Source organism: Schistocerca cancellata, chromosome 4 (assembly GCF_023864275.1).
Source record: "Schistocerca cancellata isolate TAMUIC-IGC-003103 chromosome 4, iqSchCanc2.1, whole genome shotgun sequence".
Lineage (NCBI taxonomy): Eukaryota > Metazoa > Arthropoda > Insecta > Orthoptera > Acrididae > Schistocerca > Schistocerca cancellata.
The window spans coordinates 247,454,119-247,473,122 of NC_064629.1; the positions used below are offsets into that span (position 1 = coordinate 247,454,119).

Sequence of the window (19,004 nt, forward strand, 5' to 3'; positions counted from 1 at the left end):
TCTTTGTTGGCATATTTTTCAAGAATGCTTTTCTGTAAATGTGTGGTGTGGTACAGTAGACAATCAATTTATTGGATCTGTTATGTTACCACATCATCTACACTTTTTTGCAAATGAGCTCCCAGCATTATTGGAAGAGGTTCTTTTGGCTACAAGGACAAATATTTTCTTCCAGCATGACTGGTTCCCTGAACATTGTAGTTATCAGGTGAAACATCATCTAGACCTCACATTCCCTGGAAGGTGGATTGGCAGAAATTTCTTAGCCACCCAGGTCCTGTGACCTTTCACTTTTAGATTTTTACCTGTGGCCATGACTGAAAGGCAAAGTCTAAAAGAAAAAGTAAGCACAAGAGACAAATTGATTGCTTTCATCATGAACAGTGCTGCCTTTGTAAAAGGACACCAAGATGATCTCAGAAGAGTTACACATGGTGTTGTCAAGAGAATTCAAAAATGCATTGAAGCTGGAGGCAGAATATATGAAAATCAACTTTGCCTTTGCTGAACACTTTCAGTGAGTATTTATTTGGATTGTTTTACAACAGCTGTATCTCTGACAAAAATAAAGAAACTGTGCACATGTTATTTGGAATGTTTTACTTAAATCAGTCTACACTACTACATACTATAGTATTTACTATTGTTTGCACACATTTTTTGTCTCATTGTCTTCTTCAGATTCTTTTTTGAGGAAAACGCTGCAAAATATGGATTCTGCACTGAGGATCAAACAATTGTTACCAAAGTACCTAGCAATGTGCACTAATTGCATGTTTTTTTATTAATTTACAATAACAATATGAAAATTTCATGACAGACTCCATTCTATTGCTGACCAGGAACTAATATTCCAAGATATGTGATTCAAACACTTTCAGGGATGTGAACAGTGATCAGAATGCAAGTCTTACATGACTCGGAAACCACCCCATCCAACCAGGGCTTTCCTACTTAATTATATCTCTATGAACTGAAATCACTGATTCTGTGATTTCTTGGGCACTATTAAACTGGGTGTGTTTTATGTATTAATAAAATTCCCTTATTTTTTGTGCTCTAATTATTCCATCTCTTCCAAAACAGACCCTTTGAGTCTGATTTTTTTTTAAACAGGCATGTGGTGACTTAAGCATTTGGTATGAGTTTCTTCTGAGTGCTCATCCCACCCCCTCCCACCTACCCACATCACTATGCCAGAGCTTGTTGAAATTTGTGAGTAGCAGAATCAAGCCAGGAATGGTTAAAAATTTTACACAGACAAAAGAGAACAAATTCTACATTTGACATCACTGCCACTCATACTGGTCAATTAACACCAACCAGTCACTTTCATTCTGATGAATTGCTTTTAACAATGAACACATCTTCAGTGACAGTATGGCTTTACATTTTTAGGAATTTGATGTAAGCAGAGTTCATCAATGTTTATCTACATTTCTACAGTAAAATAATTAGGTAAATCACTGTAATAAAACACAGTTTCAAAAATGTTTCAACTGTTCCTCCACACCCTCCTTGCCTTCCAAACATGAAGAATCTGCTGCAGTGTTTTCATCTACATATCTAATCTCCACATCACTTCATGCCGCATGACTGATGGTTATTTTTAATTGTATCAAACATTATTGTTTCTTCCCATTCTATTCACTGATGGAGTGTGAGAAGAAGACTCTAAATAACACAACAATTCTGTACAGAACAGTGAGTTTTGAATATTGGGCAAAATTCCAAGCTTATACCTCTCAGATCATAAGAGTATCCTTTGATTTCGACATCACTGGTTATACACAATGCTGATGACTACTTTGAAGCTCAGTAAAACTTTGAAACATGTATCTATTTTGTATGAGCTGTAGAAAAATAGTTGCCACTATTATGGCGGATACAGGGATTAGTGAACACAAGGTCATTGTAGTAAGGCTCAAAACCATATCAACCAAAACCACTGAAAATAAATGCAAAAATATCTATTTAAAACAAGAGATAAAAATTCACTTGATGCCTTCCTAAGTGAGAGTCTCCATTCCTTCCAAGCTAATTATGTAAGTGTAGACCAGCTATGGCTCAAATTCAAAGATACAGTATTGACAGCAGTAGATAGATTCATATCGTGTAAGTCAGTAAGTGACGGGACTGATCCACCACGGTACACAAAACACATCAGAACACTGTTCCAGAAGCAATGAAAAAAGCATGCCAAATTCAGAAGAATGCAAAATCCCCAAGACTGGAAGCTCAAAATTTAGTGTGGACATCAATGCGAGATGCTTTTAATAGTTTCCACACTGAAACATTGTCTCAAAATATGGTAGAAAACCCAAAGAGATTCTGGTCATATGTAAAGTACACCAGTGGAAAAAAAAAAAACACTCAATACTGTCACTGTGTGATAGCGATGGAAATGTTACCCATGATGGTGCCACTAAAGCAGAGTTACTAAATGCAGTTTTCTGTAATTCCTTCACGAAAGAAGATGAAGTAAATATTCCAGAATTTGAAACCAGAACAGCTGTTAGCATGGGTGACATGAAAGTAGATATCTTAGGTGTTGCGAAACAACTCAAATCACTTAATAAAGGTAAGTCTTCTGGTCCAGATGGGAGACCAATCAGGTTCCTTTCAGAGTATGCAGACACAATAGCACCTTTCTCTTAGCAAACATATACAACCACTCACTTGACAAAAGGTCTGTTCCTAAAGACTGGGAAGTAGCACAGGTCACACCAATATTCAAGAAAGGAATTAGGAGTAACCCATTGAATTACAGACCCATATCACTGACCTCAATTTGAAGTGGGATCTTGGAGTATATACTGTACTCGAACATTATGAATCACCTTGAAGAAAATGACTTATTGATACATAACCAACACATATTCAGAAAATATCATTCTTGTGCAACACAGATAGCTCTTTATTCCCATGAAGTTGCTGTCAACAAGGGATCTCAGGTCAATTCCATACTCCTACATTTCCAGAAGGCTTTTGATACCATTCCTCACAAGCGACTATTAATCAAATTGCATGCATTTGGAATATCATCTCAATTGTGTGACTGGATTCATGATTTCCTCTCAGAGAGGTTACAGTTCATAGTGATAGATGGTAAATCATTGAGTAGAACAGAAGTGATATCTGGTGTTCCACAAAGTAGTGCCATAGGCCCTCTGCAGTTCCTGATTTACATAAACGATCTAGGTGATAATTCTGAGTAGCCCCCTTAGATTGTTTGCAGATGACGCTGTAATTTACTGTCTAGTAAAACCATCAGACAATCAACTCCAATTACAAAATGATCTAGAGAGAATTTCTGTATGGTGCGAAACATGGCAATTGGCACTAAACAAAGAAAAGTGTGAGGTCATCCACATGGGTACTAAAAGAAATCCAATAAATTTTGGGTATACAATAAATAGCACAAATCTAAGTGCTGTCAATTTGACTAAATACCTAGGAATTACAATTAAAAGCAACTTAAATTGGAAAGACCACATAGATAATATTGTGGGGAAGGCATAACAAAGACAGCGCTTTGATGGCAGAACACTTAGAAGATGTGACAAACCTACTAAAGAGACAGCCTACTTGTCTGTCCTCTCCTGGAATATTGCTACATAGTGTGGGATCCTTACCAGGTAGGATTGATGGAAGACATCAAAAAAGTGCAAAGAAGGGCAGCTCGTTTCATGTTATTGCGCAATAGGGGTGAGAGTGTCACTGATATATTAGGCGAGTTGGGGTGGCAGTCACGGAAACAAAGGTGGTTTTCTTTAAGGTGAGATCTATTTATGAAATTTCAATCACCAACTTTCTCTTCTGAATGTGAAAATATTTTGTTGACACCCACCTACATAGGGAGAAATGATCATCATAATAAAATAAGAAAAATCAGAGCTCGAACGAAAAGATTTAGGTGTTCCTTTTCCCACACGCCATTCGAGAGTGGAATGGTAGAGAAGTAGTATGAAAATGGTTTGATGAATGCTCTGCCAGACACTTGAGTGTGAATTGCAGAGTAACCATGTAGATGTAGATGTAGAACCCTTGTATATGGTTGTACAACAAAGGCATTAAATACAGATGCCAGTACTGAATTCATTGTGACACCTTTGTCACAAGCTGTTGTCAATAGCCAGAATAGTAGAGTTTGCAATTTTACACAGTGGAAGAAGCAGCCTGAATGTAGGTAATTCACAGTTCTGCACAACCAACTAGCTGCTATCATACTTTCTCCTGTGTTGGTTAGTGAGGCTGTTTTCTGTGACTGCTGGGCGCTCAAACTAATTGTATTTTATGTGGTGGGAACGTTATCTACAACAATTAAGAACAACATGTCTATTTGGTTACAAAATGAATGATCAGAGATTTTGGTCATCACAGAAAATAGTTTCATAAGGGCACACACAACAAAGTTTGCCCATACCAAGACCTTTAATATGCTTCAAATTATTGTGATTTTATAACTGTAGAGATACTTGAAATCAATTCATCTTCCACAAATATCTAAAGGGATACTGAGTGTGCCTTGTGTGTGATTTGGAACTGCATTCTCAGAAGATAGCAATGAGTGCAAAGTAAACCCAAAAGCTTTCCTGAGAGCGCTGTAGTCTTAGGTTGCTAGTTTGAAGTCAAGCTTAACAACTCTTGGTCATGAAAAATTGTGGTCTAAAACATGGAGAGTTGAGTTTCACTTTCAATTGGGTACCACTGTAGCAGCATTCAGTAGTAGTTATAGCTGTGGCTAACACAATTAGATTCATGGGACACATTTCTGTAATTGGATTCTATCCTGTGGCAATATGGGTAGTGTTAATAACTCCCAGAAGCTTGAGAAATAATTTTAGATTGACATGGTTATTCTGCTGAGAATATTTTGACCTTGCCTCTCATTTTCTGAAATTAGACAGACAAAAATTTGAAAACAATAAAGGATGACGCAAAATAATTGTAAAATGGTACCCAGAAATCTTAGGTACCAGTCTTTTACAAAATTTCAGACTTTTCCAAAATATATAATTTTGCAATCCCAAGAACCATATGATGGAGAATAACTAATAATAAATTGATTTCAGCTACTTAATCATAGTCAGTGGAAACTTAATGAAGATGAATTTGAGCTAAACAGTCTATGCACTCTAATCAAAAGTAAAATTGAAGTTTCTCTGGAAGCTGAGATTGATGGCATCAGAAATTTCCAACCAAGTTGTGTTGTTAGTTATGAAGTTGGTTAAAGTACACAGGAATCTTTTTTTATTCTTTGTTAAGTGGCTGAGAATAACTGTGAAGGCTATCAGACTAAAAGTACAAATATTGCTAAGTAGAAGAAATATCAGTTTGAAAGAGTAAAAAAGAAAGCAAAATTTATATATTTGTTTCCAGTGGAAAATGACCATTATTTAGTATTAATTACAAAGAATGACTCAAAATAACTAGCTACATAAAAGATAGAATGTACAGTAACAAACATACTTCTCTATTGAGCAAGTATCAGTACCACTCCTTGTTGAGATGAAGCTTGTCATAGCACTATCTGCACCATCTATGAGAAAATCATCTTTCGCAAAATCCTCTTCCATTTGAAGCTCTGCTTCCATGTCCATTTCCAATGTTTCCAATGTATGCATAAAGTCACCATCAAGTTTAGAGTTACCATTTGCTTCTGTGAACTCTGTTAAATCATCATCCCATTCCAAGTGCGCCATCAAGTCATCTTCACTTGCAGCAGTTGTTATACCTGTAGTTTCATTTACTTTTATAGACTGACGATAGAGTAAATAATCTGCATCATTACATTTGGCACTTCCTTCCTCAATATTTACGCCAGTTTTGATATAGTCACTAGCACTATTTAGTCCTTCTGATTCACTAACACAAATATTTTTTGAATTACTAGGTGATTCACAAACTTCTGTACTTATTACATGATTTGGAGAATCCCACTCAAATGACTCAGCTGATCCAAAGCTTCCTTGTTTATTATCAGTATTTAGACATGCATCAGAAAGTTCAGAAGATGTGCTATTGTTTATAACAGTAAGGCTGTATAGTCCTGCAAAGCAGGCCCGTGCTCGCTGCTCTTTGACATTTTCTGCTTCCTCTTCAGGAAGAGCATCTTTTATATCTTGATCACAAGTTGCTCCCCCTTTCATTAAGCTGGACATGCCAGGTAAATTTCTATTGCATTTAATTGTCTCAAAGTCTTCACTCATGTTGTCACAGTTACTTTTTATCTGATTAATTACCTGCTGTATGCCTTCAAAACGAACCATTGTACTTGTTCCCAAAGAAATTTCTGGTAAAGATAAATCTAAGCTAAGTTCTGAGCAGACACTATCCAATGACCCTTCACTTGGCATCCCCTTGGAGAATCCAAGTGAGTCATATGATTCATCTCTAATTAAATGAGGGGTATCTGTCACAGTTTCTCCACAAATTCTATCTGTATGCAATGGCATTTCATGACAGGCTTGACAATAAAAATCTTTATCTTCAGAAAAAGATATTAGCATTGGTTCCTCTTTTGACTTCAAAAGTTGTACTTGCATTGATTGGCATTTTCCTATTTCTCTTGAACTTGGTGTATCCTGAGGAATGTGACTTCCTACAACAGCAACCTGTAATTAATAAAGAAAAATAAGGTATATTTAGGAAAGATTTAAAAACTACCTTTAATCTACTGACAAATATTTGGAAACCTAGAAATGAAAAATTAATTATCAAGTGACTCTCAGTGGTAGAAATCTATGCTGGCTTGATTAAACCATTGTCAGTTATCCTTTCAATAAACTTTTTCTATTTAAAATCAGAACATGACATTAAAAACTAAATTTTATTAGGCTGGCATAAATTAGTTTGGTTTTTCTCATCAAATGCCCCTTTTTTTAAACTCATGAAAAAAAACAGCTTTGATTTTAAGATATCAGATTTCTGCATTCCCTTTTTTTTTGTCATTTGTGCTTAAACAAAAATCATTGGAAGCTTTGGAGGCAATGACATTTCATAAAATTTTGGCCATTTCTAAATGGTCATATTTTCCTTCATTACAATTGATGAAGACACTTACTTACCAAACCAACACAATATGGCACTACTAATAAAGCATACAGTAAGATGATGACACCTCAAGCATCCAAAATGTGAACTTCATGTTTAAAGCAAAAAGTGAAATGTGAAAGCCTTTAAAAGTAAAGCACAGTCATTCAACTCATTCAGAATTCTAGACCACAAGACACACTAGAAGTTAGGATGGAACAGACACCAACAACAGGATACATGTACATGTTGTTACAGTGTTACAGTAGGAGAGGAAGCTGATGAGTAAAAATTTCGAAAGGACAAATTATCAATAAAGGCATAAGTGAAAAGGGTAGATAGCCATAGGAATCCTAATAAATATACAGATGTGAGAAAATCAGTTAATAGAATCTGAAGCACGAAAAAAGACATGAAATGGCAAACAATGTAAAACAATAGAAATGAAGAGCAAAAAGAGATACTGAATACACTTGACTACAGACAATTAAGCTGAGCACCAAATAGGGTAAACAAACAATGCCGATGAGAAATAAGAGGCATACAAAAAAGAAGATATGGGTATAAGTTGAAGCATAAGGTGGAGGGAATGCAAACAAGTGCTGAAAATAAACTTCAAACAAGTGAATATCTCAAGAGTTGAGAGTGGGAGAAAATATTTTTCATGGTTCTTTTTGTACAAAGTCATCCAAGCACTTAAACTGTGTTACATAGTTTGTTCATTCAAAGAGTATTGTTCATCCATTCATTCTGGTTGAAAGCCAAGTGATCTTTATGCTAATACTGGTAGCTGAATGGGTCATGCCAAATTGACTACTGAATAGTTCTCACACATGAGATTTATAACATAGGAGCTTCAACAGAGTTGTTCTGTTTAATGAATGAAGTTGTGATGGGGGTGGTTTTACATCATGACAATTCCTCTTCCCTAATTTCTGCTCCATTCACATACTTTTCTGTCTAAGTATAACATTGATTTCCCATAAATATGATTTCAGTCTGTTACTCTTTACTATTAGTCCTTACATTAATATCTATGGCTATGACTCTCTCAACCCTTGTGCCCTGAGTGAATTTGTCATCTGTGACTTATTTTACTATGTACCACTCATTTTATTTCCCTCTTTCTTGTACTGGCTTTTGAAACGGAAACTTTAAGTAAAGAGAGCCTGAGTTTCTACTAATTTCTTTTCCTTTATATGTAGAAATCTGCAAAAAGAAATCTCAAAGTTTCCAAAGCTTCAACACTAAATGTTTTTAAGCATTTTCCAATCAATGTTCTTTTTATAGATGATGCAGCTCCATTAAATGCTTATGATATGATCATTTTATATCTGAAATGGTTGGTTTTATGTCCCTTTGACTTGTCATCTCTGAGCTACAGAAAAGTAGCAGTAATTTTGTAAATGTTGGTTTACATAAAAATTTTATATTACTTTTCAGTTTCCTTTCAGTGTCACCTGTATATCCTTTGGTTTTTTGTACATATCAAAAAACTCACCCTGCATATAACCCATACAGTCTTTTTACTGTTATAAACAACACATACCATATGTTCAACTGTTTACTATTTGTACACACAATCTAGAAACTGCTAGGGTGGCATATCTTGTTCATTGCATTGATTCTTAAAGAGTTGCACTGTTAGAAACACACATATAATTTACTGTAAAAACCAAGTGTTTGAATGGCCCAATGTCTTATATATATAAGGGCCTGTACTTAACAAATGGTGCCCACTGATCAGCCAGAATACTAATTTGGCCAACTGCATAGCTGTGCAAGTATTATAAACTTTATTTTTATGAGCACAGAGGTGAAAGGCACCACATGTCCTCAATGACATCTCAGATCTGTTTGGTACATGGCAAGTTATCTGGCAAAACTAGAATTCATCATTTACGCTCTCAAACTACTGCAGCATAATTCTGATTCTGTGGCATGGATAAGTGTCCTACTGAAAAATGACAAACCTGATGGGAAAGACATCATAGAAAAGATGCAAATGGTCAGCAATAATATCACATCCAAGCCACAATCAATTACAAAATACAAAGGCAGGGTCATCGAAGATGTTCAACAGTTAGTTAGATTTATTACTGACATTAGTGTACAACCAGAACAGAACTGACCTCCTGGATGGAGAGTGCAGCTATTCATTAGAAACACTGAATACTTCAGAATGCTGCTATTTACACAGACATTGAATGTTCCACAATATACAAACATAATGAACATAAGATATTTCAAAAACCTTCCATAAATGATTAAATCTAAATATCAAATAATTCCTGGCAGTTGGGTTCAAATTGGCAACCTGCAGCACACCAGGCAACAACACTAACCGTTACATCATGCAGCATGCATCACAGACTCATGGCATTGCTCCTTCTCCTTAAACAATTGTGAGTCACAGTTTCAGAAGATCTCACTGAAGCCAACTATGACAGCCTGGGTGAGATTGTCAGTGCAGACTTTTACCATCAATTCCCATTTGTTGAATTCAGAGACCTCCCCAAGAGACTGATTCAAATTCTGTGGAATGGTGCTGCCACAGGTGGAATTGGTATCAGCTGCCCTGGAGGTAATTGCGACATGAGCATCAGTGGCATTCCTTACAGTCACTCACATAGTGTCTAATGGATCAGTAGAGGCCTGGACAGCAGCACCTGAATCTTATTCTGCCTAGAGTCTTCACAGTTTTCACAAACACCAAATGCCTGGATGTTGGAGCATCTTGGAAATACTCAGGACAGCTGGCCGTAGATGGGCTGGGATGATAAGCAACCATTTTCACCCTGCTGGATCATAGTTCATCTTATACAATACTCTATTAATTAATTGTAATTCTCCTTTGGCGAGTTCCTCCTTCTTCCATGCTTCTATGGTTTTCAGCAGTGTTGGCCATTCCCTCTGTGTAGCAGCAATGCCATTTAAAGCAGCAATGATTGAGATTTCACCTTTGCTTCCGTGTGCTGCCAAACAATTCCTTGAAAAACAGTCAGCATTGTTGTGTTTCTGCACACGTTTCTGCACGTTTGTATGCCATTGTGATATCATACCCATCAAGCTTCAGTGCCCATCCCACCAGTCAACCCCAACAGATCATTCAGGCTTGTCAGCCAGCACAGGGAATGGTGGTCTGTCACAATGAAGAATGTTCTGCAAGATAATATGGTAAGAACTTGTTGATGGATGAAAGAACTGTAAGGAACTCTTTCTTAGTTGCAGAGTAGTACATCTCAGACTTGTAGAGTACTCTGGAAGCATAAGCTGTCACCTTTTCAGCACCTTTCTGAATTTTCACCTAATCACAAAACCACTAGTGTCAGTGGGAATTTTGTCTTGGCATTCTTGCCATATAATTGTAAAACTGGAGAAGATTTAAGAACTCCTTAAGCACAAGAAAATGTCTTTCTTATACCCTACTCTAGGAAAATGTGGCATTTCTCTGCAGTAGTTCTTGCAAGGAATGTACCTTGCTACAGAAGATCTTTATAAAATACTGGTAGTGTGAGCGCATTCTGAGAAAACTTCTCACGTCACAATTGTGCCAAAGGGTCAAAAAATCTGCGACTTCTCTTATTTTCTCTGGATTGGGACTGACTCCATCACTATTCACTAGAGACCCCAAGAGTTTTATTTCTTGGTTGGTGAAGAGATTCAGGCAGAGGCCTGCAGTCTGAACACACTTCAACACAGTTGTAAGGTGGGCTAGATGTTCTTCAAAGTCTTTGAAAAACTGACAATATCATCCACACAGCAAAGACATGTCATCCATTTAAGGTGTCAAAGCATGTTGCCCATCATATGTTCAAAGGTAGCTGGAGTGTTACACAGCCCAAATGGCATAACTTTAAGCTCATATTTTAGTGATCAATCTCATCAATCTCAATTTGTTAGCAGCCTGTCTACATGTTGATAGTGGAGAAATACTTTGCTCCTTTCAAGCAGACTAGGATGTCATCAATACACAGCAGTCAATAGACATCTTTTTTCATGATTTTGTTCAGTTGTTGGTAGGGCACAAAGAAACCATGTGCTGTCCTTCACAAAGATCACAGGAGAGGACCAAGGATTCCCTGAAGGTTCAATGATGTAATTTTGCAGCATCTTCTCCACTTCCTCCATGCTTGTCCATCGTTCAATGTTGACATTCTATATGATTGCAGGCTAATTCATGGATAATTCCCAGTGTTGTGTTTTGCCATAGGCCACTTGGTCTGTGTTTTCTCCACTCTGGATTTGAAAGCATCTGAAAATTGATGCAGAATGGTTATCACTCACCAACATTGCTCCTCAGTCAGGCCAGATCCTATTGACAGTTCAATAGTAGCTTACACCCCTGCATTGTTTGTGATGGTAACGTAGCATGATCTTCACCAATGATGCTAAGGTGCCCTGACTGAACTTATTTTGATATCCCTACACACATCCTTTAGGGATGAATTGTGGCTGCTCATGATAATTAGTGATCCAAAGTTCTTCTTGACCACCTACAATGCTTATGATCATTACTGGCATGTAGCTTTCTTTTGTGAGCCCGAGTTGCCTTTAGTACTTGACAATAGCTTCATGGTTGAACTGAGTATCTTGATTGATGATTGGAACTCATCTTACTGATGATAGTGGGATAACAATGTCTTCAACAGGAAACAGCCATCCAGAACAACCTTTGCTATTTATGCTTGCTGGAAAAACTTCTTCAATCTGGATCTCAGATCTCCCATAGTCTATGACTGTCTACAATACCTGCAACAAGCCCCATCTGAGAATAACATTATGACTACATTCTGATAAAATGGAAAATTCTTAAGGTTGTCTTCTGACAATGGAAGTTATTTTAGCAATACATGTACCTGGCAGCTGGATGTATTTCCCATTTGCAACTTTCATCACAATTAATTTTGAATCACAGAACATAGTATTCTTTAGCTGATGAAAATAAGCACCCAACATTACAGGGAAAAAAAGCCTGAGTCAAACAGTACCCTGACAGGTTGGCCATTGACGGTCACACCAATGAGATTCCCTGACATCTTGGTGATTTTTCATCCATGGAGGATTTGTGTCTGGGGCAGTCTCACCTCCAAAGATGGTCGCCTCACTTAGTTTTCCAGAAGTCAGTGGTTAGGTGAGTGGCTGGTACCTCTATACAGGGGTGAGGAAGGCTATCACATGTTTGGCAGTATTCTCTTCCAGGGTATGGTGATGGACTTCATCCAACAGGTCAGTTATAATCAACTGCAGCTGATTTGTGTCAATAGGACTGTTGTGATGGTGGCATAGTAGACACTGCAAACTCAACTTCCTTCTCTGCAGTAGCATACAATGTGTCATGGGCAATTGCACTGGAAATACACTCACAAGTTGTCCTCTGTCTTCCAAATGTCTGTTCTTTTGTTGGGCATTATACTTGGTGTAGAAGTTGGTTGTACCTGTATCAGACAGATACTGGATTGTCATTTAATGATTGTGGCATTAGTCTGAGTTGAGCAAGTCCATTCTTCCTGCCACATATGGGTGGTAGCAGAGATTGGTGATAAAGACTGATAAAACAGTTCTTTAACATTCTCTAATACCTCCTGACCAATTGGGTCAAAAGATACTGGATCAATAAATAGTGGGACCAATATCCAGCATCTCCAAGATTGTCATGTCTAAATCACAATCAATTCTAAATCCAAAGCCATGGTCATCAATGAAGTTCAACACTTAGTACTGAAAGTACATTTATTACTGACACCAATGTACAGTCTAAACAGAACTGACCTTCTGGATGGAGAGTGCAGCTATTGATACAAACATTGAAGACTATGGAATGCTGCTAATTATCAAAAGATTGAATATTCCAGAATATACTAACATTATGGTCATAAGACATTTCAAGAAACTTCCAGAAATGATAAATTCTGAATAACAAATAATTGGTGAGGTCAGGTTTGAATGGGTGGCCAGCAGTGCACCAGCCAGTGATGCTAAGCACTACACTACACTACACTGCATGTAGCACAGCTCACAACAATAACATTGTCCCAATGTGGACACATTTACTCTTACGTGAATTTTGTACAAGGCAATCTATATACACAACCAAAGGGGCTTGCTCTGGTTTATGTACAACAAGAGATATATACAGAAGTCTCCTTTGTATTCCCAAAGCACAATACAATGCACATTGTATCAAAGTTCTGTCTATGACCTACAGACCCATGATATGAAAACCTGAGCCAAGCTGATGGTGAACTCGCCACAGTCTCCAAGGCAGCAACCACTAGGGGAGAAGACACAAGCAGTTCAAGGTCCATAATAGTTGTCACTAAGAATATTGGTGGGTTGATGTCCATGGGCATCACTGTGGAAGGCCAAGGCAGGATGAGGCTTGATGGAAAATGCATAAGTCACCACAGGACTAGAGGATCTGCCAGGGTTGGAGAAGCAGGAGGCTACTGATCAGGATGACAGAGGCAAAATTGACTTCAATGGCGCAGTAAAAGTTCATGGGCGGAAGTCACCATATACATCATGGATGAATGGCAAATGGAGATCATCCTGTGGATCCAGGCTCAGTGGTACCTGAACTGATAAGCACACTCTGGGGTTCCCAACCAGAAGGGAAAGGCCTTAGCACTGAAATGTGCCAGCAAGTGGGTACAGCATATCCAAGAGGGTAGGGTGAAGGTAATCTGAAGCCACTCGGCCATGCTGCAGCCCCTGATTGGGCTGGCCCTGCAACTGGCTAGAAAACTATAGAGGGCATTAGGAGAAGTGTTACACATCTTTTGAGTTTAAAAAATATAGATAAAGCATCCTCCACAACTGTTGTAAGCCAGGGGAAAGGGTGTGATATGAAGGAGTTGAGTCCTATTTCACACCAAAGGAGGTTAATGCCACCCCAATATTAGGTACCAAAGTGCATGGGGTGCCTTCAAGGGAAAAAAAGATTTTTCCAAGGATGTGATAATGGTGGCAGTAGTGACCTGAAACATATGGAACTCAAAAGATAAGTGAGAAAAGGAATAGATCATGACTGACCATGTGGACTCCAAAAACAGGTCACCAAATTCTAAGTGGTTATGGTCCCATGGATCTTGACATTGGACCAGGGAGAGAACAACTGGGATGGTGCAAATTGATAGGCCTGATAGGCAGAACATTGTCAGATCAGGTCCACAATGTCAGACCAAATATTTGGTCAGAATAAGTGTTGCACCAAATTTTTCTCCCAGAAGATGTGCCAGTGGGCAGGGTCCAGTAGATGCAGCACTCATGGTTGATGAGCAAGGTGTTGTATTGTTGTGTTCCTGCAGGTAGCAGCTCTGACACTGCAGGATTTTAAGGGAAATGGTGAGATGGTTAACTCCAGATGTGAATCAACCTGGATACACCCCATTTAATGTTGGTCTAAGGCCGAGTTAGGTTCTATGCAGAATCAGGACAGTGTGTCTGCATTTGCATATCATGTCACTGTTTGATAGTGGATAGGATAATGAAAATTAGACAAGTACAGTGCCCATTGCTGGAGGCAATGGGCAGTCCTGTCCCAGCGGATTAGTGTCAAGGTCCAGTGTGCCGGCAAGTCTGTGGATGGTTTTTAAGGTGGTTTTCCATCTGCCTTGGTGAATGCAGGCTGGTTCCCCTTATTCCGCCTCAGTTACACTATGTTGGCAACTGCTGTGCAAACACTGTCTACACGTTCATGTACACCATAATTACTTTACCACGCAAACACTTGTCTGGTGTGAGACGCTCCCAGGGGGGTTCACTGGGGGCCAAACCACACAATAACCCTGGGTTCGGTGTGGGATGGCGGTGGGGTGAGTGGACTGTTGTAGCCTGTTGTAGGGTCATGAGCCTCTGAGGGCTACGGGGGGGGGGGGGGGGGGGGGGGGGGGGGGGGGGGGGGGGGGGATGAAGCCTCTCCTCCGTCATTTCTAGGTCCTCAGTTCAATACAATACAATACAAATCTTTACATTTTGTGAAAATGACATTAAAACTTCAGAAAACCTACACATAAATTTCAACTAATTTATAATTTGAAATTTATAAAACATTTCAGAAGATTATTTTTCTGAATGTTCTGGCACATAATTAGAAGTTATATGCTTCAAGAAGAATATAATAAGTCCAATTCTAAGGAAAGCAGGTGCTGACAGGTGTGAATATTACTGAACTATCAGTTTAATAAGTCATAGTTGCAAAATACTAACATGAATTCTTGACAAAAGACTGGAAAAACTGATAGAAGCTGTCCTGAGGGAAGACCAGTTTGGACTCTGGAGAAATGCAGGAACACACAATGCAGTACTGACTCTACAACTTATCTTGGAATGTAGGTTAAGGAAAGGCAAACTTTCATTTATAGCATTTGTATACTTAGAGAAAGATTTTGACAATGTTGACTGTAAAACTCTCTTGAACTTCTGAAGGTAGTGGGGGTAAAATTCCAGGTGCAAAAGGCTATTTACAACTTGTACAGAAACCAGATGGCCGTCATGAGTTGAGGGGCATAAAAGGAATGCTGTGGTTGAGAAGGGAGTGAGACATGGTTTTAGCCTATCCTTGACATTAATAACTGACAATGGTTGAAGAAGAGAGGATATAAAAAGCAGACTGGCAATGGTAAGAAAATAATTTCTGAAGAAGAGAAATTTGCTAACATCAAATATAGATTTAAGTGTCAGAAATTATTTACTGAAAGTATTTGTGTGGAGTGTAGCTATGTATGGAAGTGAAACATGGATGATACACAGTTACACAAGAAGAGAATACAAGCTTTTAAAATGTGGTGCTTCAGAAGAATGATAAATATTAGGGGGGTATATTGTGTAACTAATGAGGACGTACTAAATAAAATTGGGAATAAAAGAATTTTATGGAATAACCTGACTAAAAGAAGAGATCTGTATGTGGGACATATTCTGAGACATCAAGGGATCACCAAATTAGTACTACAGGGAAGTATGGAGGGTAAAAATTGTAGAGAAAGACCACAAGATGAATAGTGTAAACAGATTCAGAAGGAAGTTGCAGTAGCTATTTGGAGATGAGAAAGTTTACACAGCATAGAGTAGCATGGAGAGCTGCATCAAACCAGTCTTTGGACTGAAGACCACAACAACAACAACAACAACCAAAGTTTGCATAAAGCATGCCAGAAGTCAGCTCTTTATCTCATTTTTTATAAGGCATTAATATGCATAAGAAGCAGCAATTGTTATTTCAAGTTTTCTCTGGCACTTTCTTTGTGAACAGTTCATTTGTAATTCAAATTTTTTGTCAACATATTTTTGGATTAATATATCATAACTAACCATGAACTAAAGAGTCACACTAAGTTTCAGTCTACACTGAGAATGAACCAATATGTTTAATATTATTACTGCCAAAATCATCTCCTAGACAACTAATGCCATTGAAAGGCAAGTAATTTCATGAATTACATACAACAAATTTATTGTAAACATACTTGTAAAACAGAACATTAGTGATATTCACTGTGGTTACAGGGAACAATAATTAAGTTTAACTGAATGATGTCATCTAGATACTTACAGTGTGTCAGTTGCTATTACCATAGGCAAAGCAAGGGTGTATTACATAAGGTAATCTTTAAAGCCTGGAAAAGAAAAATTGTTGATAGCAAGGTGGCCACTTGAAATGTGTGCCTTTGCATCACAGCTAGTTCAACAGGTAAGAGAGTTCTGACATGTCTACATGGGTGAGTCTGTCTAGCTCTGTTTTGAGGGCACCCTTTAGAGCAAAGGGCACCAGGTGAGCTTTGAAAAAATATGGGGCAGCTGTCACTTTGCAAGTTCCAGGATCTTCACGATCAATTGGGGGACTGCCTTCCATAATCCAAGTGAGAAGATTTGAGCATATCTATCACAGAAAGTCTTTAAGGCAGTACAGAGCCCTTTGGATTAAATGGTGTGCACTGTTTGATGAACTGTAAATCCAAGAGTGCTGAAAGAGTCTATCCAAAAAACATTGTGCACTTTGTGGTAGGCAGCCATAAGAAAATTTGTGGAACAAGTGACTTAGCTGTAAGTAAATAAAACTAGAAACTTTTCTAGCAAAGGCACACAATGATATCAATTGACTCAAAGATTTGTCTCAGCTGTGTGCAAAGGCAGCCATGCTAAACTTAAGTAATTAGATTGGTTTAGCATAGGAGAACCAGTGTCCAAGAGTAGCCTCACAGGATGTTTGCCAGTGAACACATCCAGTAAATTTTCTGGGTTGCATTCTGAAAAGTCTGCACTTCCATAGATTGATCACTTACTTGGTTCACTTCTGAGGGCTGGGACATATTTTCAGCACAGCTGCTAAAACATACCCACAAACCCCTTTTTACTACACCTGCTGCATGTTGCATGCTGATGGGACACACACTGGCCGTGGGGAGGGGGGAAGGGGGTTGGAAACAATATTTACAGCCTGGGAATGATGTTGCTGCTGATGCAGCTCATTGCCATTGATACAGTTGTTTACAAAGTTATCTGAACTACAGAGCAGGTGATGGTTCTGCCAGAGCTACCAAGACACCAGAGAGCTGACTGCTGTGATGTCTTCTTCTATCTTAAATAAACTTTGGACTGTGTGGGAAATTTTGTGGGCTCAAGCTGTTTGAATTAATTCAGTCACAGAAGAATCCAGTTTCCTCAACAGTGGTTTCTCATTTCTGAGTTGGGATTAAGACACCCTATTACATCCTTGATTAAAGATTCTGCACAGTTCTGTCTCTACAAATATTTGAAACTGCATTGTTATGGCAGGAAGCAAACATTCAGTGAGTCTGGCTGTTCTGTTACTCCTGTCCCTAACTTCCAGCTAATCATGATCTGTCCTTTGTCAAAGTCACTTAAGCAAGCTGATTTCAACCATTTTTAACATGGTAATGTGGAGCTGATCAAAATATTCCTCTGTCTCACCAGAACCTACTATATATCTATCATATGCCTTAGAGCTGACTTAGGGATACTTGTGTACACATCAAAGAGATTGTCATAATATCCTGGCTGATCAGTGTAAGTATAAAATTAAGAATTAAGAAGATGAAGTGAATGAAACAAGTACCTGATGTCCTGATGCAATATTCATCATATCGCTTAGTTTCCTTAAAAGCCATGTGGTTGGCTTCTGCTGTGGAGCTGAAGTCATATGGCTAGGACACCTCCACCTGAGTCGTGGATGTCTATGCCTGCTTGAACATGGTGCCTTGTGATGAACAGGGCAGTGTCTGACACATCGGCACAGTTTACTTGGATCTGTGTCTGCCTCACTCTAGGACAACAACATAATAATTGTAATTGACATTGTAATTTGGATTGACATAATGGAGGTGCATTATCCCCAATATCTATGACTTATGAGATGGAACAGAAATAAGCTACATTACAAATGTACAAAATATAAATGCACAAGAGTTCTTCAACTAATGTTAATACAGAACAGACAAAGTTACTTGCAATCTTTTCATATACTCTTAAGACACCTAAATATGGAACCTGTCTTTGGCAGGGACAAGACAAAATTTCCAATACAGATAACAGTTAGAACTGTTATTGTCCAATGTACATTACTGGATAGAAAAAAAAATCAACATCAAAAAGTACAATACCTGTGGAGTTCTGTCTAAAGAATCCATCTGATAGTATACTAAATTCAGAAAAAGTTAAATAAAAAGTCACAACTCCCACTAGATATTACACAAACACTCAGAAGGAGTTGTTTAGTAAAATATGTAGATATAATTTTATTTTAGACTTATTGTTACATTTCTGAAAGTGACTGAGAATTATAACATAGTCTAACTCAATTTATTTATTTGCAATTCATTTGTATGTCTTAATAAATAGTTTGTTACCACAGGTGTAGTAGTATATAGTATTCATTCATCCTTCATCCTTCTTCCTCTTCTTCTTCTTCTTCTTCTTCTTCACTTATTATTGTGTAGTCCATTTCA

The 19,004-nt window shown here is 38.0% G+C and overlaps 1 protein-coding gene across 1 annotated transcript in view; it reads right to left on the reverse strand.

The window, feature by feature from the left end:
• The window catches only part of LOC126184059 (uncharacterized), a 211,081-nt gene that overhangs the window by 72,060 nt on the left and 120,017 nt on the right, over positions 1–19,004 (reverse strand). The window contains exons 4-5 of the mRNA XM_049926420.1: positions 18,116–18,322; positions 5,473–6,617 (exon numbers count right to left, since the gene is read on the reverse strand). Of these exons, the coding sequence (XP_049782377.1) occupies positions 5,473–6,617; positions 18,116–18,322 (1,352 nt within the window). The remainder of the gene's footprint in view (positions 1–5,472; positions 6,618–18,115; positions 18,323–19,004) is intronic.